Source organism: Ursus maritimus, unplaced genomic scaffold, assembly GCF_017311325.1.
Source record: "Ursus maritimus isolate PB19 unplaced genomic scaffold, ASM1731132v1 scaffold_17, whole genome shotgun sequence".
NCBI classification, from domain to species: domain Eukaryota; kingdom Metazoa; phylum Chordata; class Mammalia; order Carnivora; family Ursidae; genus Ursus; species Ursus maritimus.
Genome location: NW_024424119.1, coordinates 56,943,773 through 56,951,489, shown reverse-complemented (window position 1 = coordinate 56,951,489; position 7,717 = coordinate 56,943,773). Strand labels below are relative to the sequence as shown.

Here is a 7,717-nt window from a genome sequence, read left to right as displayed (position 1 = left end):
GGGCGGGGGCGGGGGCGGGTCCCTCCCACGACCCGGCTATGTGACTCTAAGTCGCGGGACAGCCACGAGGATTCCAGGTGCGGCTGCATGTGGCACGTCCTGCCGGGAGCGGGGCAGGCCGGGGTCATGCTCCCTGGTGCCGGGCGGCCTGACGCCAGCAGCAGTTGTGCACACAGCCCCAGACGTACCAGCACTGCAGCTGAGGGAGCTCTCGAGGACGTGCAGGGTCACCACCTCACCCAGGGGCCGCCCAATGGCCACCGCACAGTCGGCCTGCCCTGGGCCTCGCATGTCAATGGTTCCTGTCGGCTCAAGGTGCTGCTGGCCACAGGTGCCTGGAAAGACGGCAGGAGCATGGGTTAACAGGGCTTCTGGGCGGGGCACCCCCCCCCCCGCCCCCGCAGGGCAGGGCCGGGGGTTTCCGTGTTAGGGGGAAGCCTGGCAGGTGGGGTGGCTGGCATCCTCCTAGGCCCCACCAGAAGCATGCTTAGGTCAGGGGAGGGAGCCACATGGGTCCCAGTGTCTCCATCCAGGGCCCAGAGCCGCTTCCAGATGTGCCGGTGAGAGGGAGGCAGTGTAGACAGCAGGGCATGGCTTTGAGTCCCACAGAGGGTCTGACTCTGTGAAACCTCAGGTCCCTTTCCCTTGATGATAATAAAAGAGAGCTTGCCCTCTGGCAGCGGAACCAAAGTGGAAGAAGAGTGCCAGCCCAGAGTGCCACCTCCCCAGCCCATCCCTTCAGCCCAGCCGCCCACATCCCAGGGATCCAAGGGATCCCACAGAGAGGGTCCCCACAGGGAGCTGGTCCCAGCTCTCCCAATGGAGGTGCCTTTGCGAGCCCCTCCTGCAGCCAGCCAGCCGCCCAGACAGAAAAGCTGAAGAACATAACTGGACTCAGCTGGGCTTTCCTGGGGCCCAGGCAGAAGCCCCTGAACCAGGGGAGCTGGGGTGAGGAGGTGGGCCCGGGGCTGAGGCCATTCCGGAGAAGCACCGGCAGCAGCCTCGTCTGGAGCAGTGGCTTCCTCGCGGGGCGCCGGACTGGGAGTCCCCTGCCCGACACAGGGCCCGGCCCAGCAGCCCCGCACCGTGGCTGGCTTGGGCAAGTGCTGGCAGAAGCCAGCTGGCACAGGTGCCTGGGCCTGGGGTCCAAGGCAGGCGTAATGCCGGCGCTGGATGCCATCTCCGCAGGAGACAGAGCACTGCCAGGAAAGAGGAGAGGGAGCTGAGGCTGACCTTGCCAGAGGGCATCGCGGGCAGCGGTGACCACTGGCCATGAATGATCTCATCTAATCTTTGCGCAGCCCAGGAGGCGAGCACATCTCCATTCCACAGATGAGGAAACTGAGGCTCAGCAGCTGGCACCCACCCTGCCCTCCTGCCCCGCATTGCCCTCCTCCGAGCTCCTGTCTCTACCCGACCCAGATGCCCAGAGTCCTCCAATCCATGGCGGTGGTGGCTGTCTGCCTTGCCTCTTCTCCCCCCAACACCATGAGCCAGTGCCTCCAGCAGGAGACCTAACCCCATTTACCTTTGTCTTTCTAGTACCTGGCGAGGTATACTGGGCATGGGACGGCCCCAGAAAGGCAAAGGTGTGGGATGGAGTTACCTTCCCCTTCATGTCCTGGTGTCTCCAGACCTTGGCCTAGACCTGCCCCTTGGGTCTCGAGGCCCTGCCGTGTCTTCCAGCTCTAGATACCCTGACTACCTCCTCCCACCCCACTCTCCCCCTCCTTTCAGGGGATCACAATGACTCAAGGCCCCCAGGGTCCCCGTGCATGAGGACCCTCAGTGGACACATGCCCCCACCCCCGGCCCAGCGCTTACCTGCATCCAGGCGCTGACATGCCAGCGGTGGGTGCATTCGGCGATGATGCAGGGGATGCTGGCCTGAGGCCGTACCAGAGCCGCACAGGCCGCCCCATCCACCTCCGTGTCCTGGCCTTGGCTGAGCCGCACACAGGCCACGGAGCGTGTGGCGGTACCAAGGCCACAGCTGGCAGAGCATGGGCCAAGGGACACGATTTTCCACCTGCAAGAAGTAAAGGTCCAGAGTGCGGCCCTGAGCCCAGGGAGGGTGAGCCCTTCCCGTCGACAGCTCACCGTTCCTCTGTTATCCAAGTAACCGGGATGCAGGAAAAGAGGCTCCAGGAGAAGGCACAACAAATCTCAACATCGGTCAACGCTGCCTGTGTTAACTTGTAATTGTTCAACAAATGATAACAGCTGACGTTTCAGAGCTGGGACCGAACCCAGGGAGCCCTAATCGTGACACTGTGCCGCCTCCTGGCTGGGTGATGACTTCAGTGGCCTGGCGCTGTTCTAGACACTAGGGAGATGGACTGAACCAGACCAAGACCCCCACGCCGCCCTTCAGAGCACATATGCTCCTCCACCGTGGTACCACTGACCTTTGGGGCCGGCGGTTCTGTTGTGGGGGCATCTGTGCTGTGCAGGACATTCAGAGGCACCCCTGGCCTCCACCCACTCACCAGAGGCCACTAGCAATCCCCCTTCCCTAGTAGTGACATTGAAAATGTCTCCAGACGTTGCCACATGTGCCATGGGAGGCAGAATCGCCCCTGGTGGAGAAGACACTCGGCTCAAAGGAAGGGGCAGACAGCAGAGAAAGAAATGCTGGGTGGTACAGTAAGACAGAGCCGAGAGCCGTGGCGTGGCAGAGTGTGCCCTTCGGGAGCGGTGCTCGGGGAGGACTCCCCACTTCGCTGTTGCAGTGCTCTGAGCAGAGCCTGGACGAAAGGATATGCAGAGAAGACACGTTCACGCAGGGGGAAGGTAGGCTCAGAAGCCCGGAGGCAGGAACATCAAGGAGGATGCGGCTACGGTGACATCCGCGGAGTAGCCCGAGCCCATGCATGTGTCACATTCCCATATAAGTCCCAGATAAATTCCCGTATAAATGAAAGTGCCGCACAGTCAAGGGGCTTCAGTACAAGCAAAGAAGCCAAGAGACACCTGCGGGTGGTAAATGGACCATAAAGCTACAGTATTTAAAACAATCTGATACAGAGACGGGGATGGGCAGGGGATTACAAACACCAGAACCTGATAGAAAGCACTGACACAGATCCCCCAACATACACAAGGATCTAGGACATGATAAAGGAACCGTCTGGGGGAAATTCGGTTAATGATTTGGAGAAATAAAGGATGCTCCCTACTTCGCAACACACCCCAAATAAATCACAGATGAGCTAAGGCTTTTAATTTAAATGAATTCTTATCTGTAACGGTGTATTTCTCTAAAGCCAAGGAGACCGACCTGAAGGAAAGTGGGCAACAGAGCACATCTATTAAATCTGGTGGTGGCACATGACTGTTCCCTTCCTCTCCGGATGATACAGAAAAGCATTGCACTGGTGAAAGTGCACGCCCCCAAAGCAGTAGCTATGAGAGCACCGTGAATAAGGCGGGTGATTGTCCCTGCTCTTCCCCACCCTCCGGCAGGCTCCGACCCTGCCTCTGGACCTGGCTGGCTTGAGCTATTCGGTCCCACGCCCCAGCTGGGACCACCCTCGGGCTCCACTTAAATGCTGCCTTCTCCCTGCGACGCTCTCCAGCCCTCCCCATGCCCACACCCCGGTGAGAACGGGCAGGGACGCCTGCAGTTTGTTGGAACGCCACCTCTGACTCCTAGTGTAGCCTGCCAGGGAGTCCTGCTTCCCGAGGACTGTCTCCCAGGCCAGAGCCGCCCTATACGCCCCGCGGCGATCAGCCTGGTGTCTGCACTCTCCAGGACCTCGGGCTAATTCCTCAACACCTCAGGGCTGCTGACCTGGGCGGGCAGGGCTCTGGGCTGCAGGCCTCCTGCTGCTCTGGGCGAGGCAGCCCCTGGCACGGGGCATCTGGCAGGATCCCCTCATCCTCGTCCTGCTCGTGGGCCCGTGCACAATACAGCATCCCCTGCACAAACCCTCGCCCGCAGCTCGCGCGGCACGCTGTCAGCTCGTACCGCCACCCGGGGCGGACTGGAGTCAGTGGGGGGACACCTAGGGGAGCGGGGCCCCCCCTCATTTCCCCAGACTGGGAAGGGCCTGGAGAGGTCCTTCCTCTGAGGGTCACCCTTACATCTCCACCGACAGGCTGGGCACAGTGGACAGTACATTCCAAAGAGCCCATTTTACAGACAGAAAGCTGAGGGCAAACTGATGTGTTCAAAGGGCAGGTGGGGGAGAGGCAGGGCACCCCAGAGGGCCTGCGAAGATGTCTGTCGCTAATAGGAATGCCAGCCCCCGACTGGGCCTGGCTGGCACTCCCTATCTTCCTTCCCACTGTGTTTGCCATGTCACACCAGTACCACCGTCAAACCGTGTCTCCAGGTCTGTGTCACTTCTCTTCCACCTCCCCTCTGTCCCTGGCGTGGGCCGGGGTGCCCGTCTGTCCTGCTCACTGCTGTGTCCCTACTGTCAGAATGGCCGCTGGGCATGGCAGGTGCTCAGTGAAGAGCAAGTGATGACAAATGAACCACCAGCCACATGTGCCCACAGCATCCCAGATCCCCTGTGATGCGACTCACATGCTTTAAAGCCACCACAGCCTTCTAGGACACCAATGGACCCACGCCTGCAGGTGAGGGCACCGAGCGTCAGGAGCTTACAGGGAGGTGATGAGGCCACCTCCAAGGATGCATGCCTAGGACCACTGTCTCCCTGGGAAGGGCCCCACCTGGCTGGGCAGGGCTCCGGACTGCAGTCCTCAACGGGGTGGGGCCTGGGCACCTGCCAGCACTCAGAGTGAGGCAGGGGGACACGGCGGCCGTGGTCCAGCCTCACGCAGCGAACGGCCAGTGGCACCCGTCCCCCTCCGCAGGTCACTGGGCACGGTGCCAAGGCTCGGGTCTCCCACCTGCAGTAAGAAGGCCAGCGCTCCATTGGAGGCTACACCCCCGGGTGAGACTCCTTCCTCCCAAAGGGACCCAGGCTGCTGCCCCCACCCCCCCTGCATAGTCTCCACCCTCACTCACCAAGCCGGGCAAGGGGCAGCCTGGCAGGCCTCCTGCCGGCTCCCAGGCTTGCTTTCCAGGTCACATAGCTCTTCCCGGACAGAGGTCCCCAGGGCAGAGTCCATGCACGCAAAGCGCAGCTCCATCAGGCCTGCAGGGAGGAAGCAGAGACCCCGAGCCCCAAGAGGAGGGTTCGACAAGAACTACGGGTGCCCAGCTCTCTGGAGAGCTCCAGCAGATAAGGCCCACCTGGGTTCGAGTCTTGACTCTGCCACTTACCAGCTGTGTGACCTTGGACAAGTGACTTAACCTCTCTGAGCCTCAGATTTTTCACCTGATGGTGCCTCACTTGCGGGGATGTTTATATAGACTCTTAAAGCAGAGCTACAGAGTGCCTGGCCCCTAGCAGGTACCCAAGCAGTAGCCGCTGTTGTTTATCGTTACTTTATGAGAATTGCTCTTTGACAACCTCTTACTGTGTTTATAACGAAGATGTTATTAGTGTCCGTTTCCTTGAACCTCTCCTTTAGGACTATCCTCAGAAGAACAATCTCTGGCCTTGATTCTAAAACATGCACAAGTTTCACTGAGCAAGTGCTGAGGGTCGTAGCTTAAGAACCGCACGTATTTTAAATTTTGCTCCTCTGGTTCGGCTGCCAGGAAGCTCAGAGCTGTTTGGGGCCCTTCTCTCGCCGCTTTTCTAGACCTTAAGAAATATACTTGCGTGCCAATATTGCCCAGTTTTATCGTCTTTCCTGTCTTTCAGCCAAGCAACGAAGACATTCGCATGGCTTTCCGTACTTCGCCCCAACCTCCTTATAGATGATGTCATGTTCTGACCTAGCCTGGATTCTCTGCACGCCAATTCAAATGCTTTTTAGAACCAGGCAAAATGTAGGCAGGTAAGAGTTAGCGAATGAGCCCTGGGGCCTCACCTTGACCACAGGAGGCAGAGCACGGCCCCGCCAGGGGCGTCCACACGTGTGCGGCGTGAGCCCCCAGCCTGGCACTGCCCGGCGGGGATGTGGCCTCCTCCTCCAGAGACCGGGGGTCTGGCTGCAGGGAACAAGGACAAGCTGGTGGGTCTGGGCCTCCCCCTTCTGGATCCCTGAGCACCTGGTCCTCCACCCCATCCCTCCCAATCACTTCAGGACAGAGCAGAGTGGTCACCATCACCCCAAAGGCGGCCCCTCCCTGCTGCTCCTTTCTGGGGAGACTCGCTCCTGGCTGCCGGAGGATGCCCTCACCACACCACCCGCCCTGGCCTCTGTACCAGCATGCGCGGTCACCGTGGGGCAGGGCTGAGGCTGGGGCTCAGGAGCCAGACTGGCAGGCACACTTGGCCCTGCAATCCCCACCTGCCTCGAGGACCCAGGCTTGGCCAGTACCCTTGTCTGCAAGCGACGCCCCCCAGCCAGAGCCCCAGGCAACAGGCGGGAGCGTAGCAGCGCTGTTTTGTGTAGCAGAGAACTGGCAGCATTCTAACGGGGCCTGGGGCCTGGGCCGGCCTGCCAGTGGGGGCAGGGAGCGGCCCTGAGCTTTCTCCCCAGCCTCATCCTCTGACCAGGGGGTCCAGTACACAGCGGCACTGCGGAAGAGCACCCATGCTCCCCATTCTCCTGGTCAGATAAGCCCCCAATAGCCCGGGGTACCCTTGTGCTCAGGACACTCACGTGGCCCGGTCCTGAAGGACAGGCCATGGCCACACAGGGCTCGAGGGCAGGCAGCTTCTCATCTGTAGAGCAGGGCCCAGTCGTGGCCAGGGCCTCCGGGCCCTCTGCCCCGCGCACACATGTCCTATTCCGCAAAGCCGGGTCTGCTCCACACGCTGACGAGCATGCGTCTGACCCCTCCCGCCTGCGGACAGGACAGACAGCAGGCCCTGCCTCTCACTGGGCTGTAGGTACAGCCCAGCTCCCGGGGCAGGGAGGCGGTGAACCCGCGCCCCAGTATCCAAGATAAGCCCCACAAAGAAGCAAAACCCCAAGGCCTCTCCCGAAACCGCTGGGTGAGCTGCTGCCGGCACTGCACTAGGCAGCCCGGGTGCCGGGACAGGGGCCCTGACCCGCCTGCCTTCCGGGGAGGAAGGTGGGCCTCCGTCCAGAGAGTAACATCACTCCTTGCACCCTAGCAGGTGCCGAGAAACGGAGTCGGGTCACCCAGGTCAGGGATGGCAACTGCATTTCACGGGCGTGCCAATCCTGACAGGGGGTGCCTGCCGGCCGAGCTGAGGCAAGAGGGGTCCCAAGGCAGGAGCGGGCCTCCGTGGGAGAGGGCGGTGATTCCCAGGTCTGCCATGGACAGGAGAGGGGCAAAGGAGCCCGAGCCACGGGTGAGCCACCAGCGATGGAGGCCAAGCCCCTCCTCACTGGACAAGCAACAAAGCTGGGGCCCAGAGAGGGAAGGGACTTGACCTGGACACCCAGCCAGTTAGCAGCAAACCGGAAGAAACCGCTGTCAGCTCAGACACTGAAGGGATGAGAGGCACCGTGGAGATGGCAATGGTAATGACCAAGGGACACTTATGGCTTTAGTGTGGCTTCACTTGGTCCTCACAGCCCCTCCGTGAACAGGGACTGGGGGTTCAGAGAGAGAAATGGCCGGCCCAGGGTCTCTTGGGTAGTAATTCTGAAGCTGGCCACTTCGGGATGGTGGGGCCCAGCCAGAGTCCTTGGGCAGAGGGGACACTGAGAAAGGGTAGGGCTCAGTATGGGGACAAGCCCTGCCAGGGAGCCCCTCCCCCCCCCCCCCCCCCCC

At 61.1% G+C, this 7,717-nt stretch overlaps 1 protein-coding gene across 1 annotated transcript in view; it reads right to left on the bottom strand.

The window, feature by feature from the left end:
- ADAMTS13 (ADAM metallopeptidase with thrombospondin type 1 motif 13) overlaps positions 1-7,717 on the bottom strand; it is a 29,624-nt gene that overhangs the window by 2,674 nt on the left and 19,233 nt on the right. Inside the window, exons 21-27 of the mRNA XM_040632150.1 lie at positions 6,634-6,817; positions 5,896-6,016; positions 4,983-5,111; positions 3,794-3,977; positions 1,825-2,029; positions 890-1,199; positions 189-335 (exon numbers count right to left, since the gene is read on the bottom strand). Of these exons, the coding sequence (XP_040488084.1) occupies positions 189-335; positions 890-1,199; positions 1,825-2,029; positions 3,794-3,977; positions 4,983-5,111; positions 5,896-6,016; positions 6,634-6,817 (1,280 nt within the window). The remainder of the gene's footprint in view (positions 1-188; positions 336-889; positions 1,200-1,824; positions 2,030-3,793; positions 3,978-4,982; positions 5,112-5,895; positions 6,017-6,633; positions 6,818-7,717) is intronic.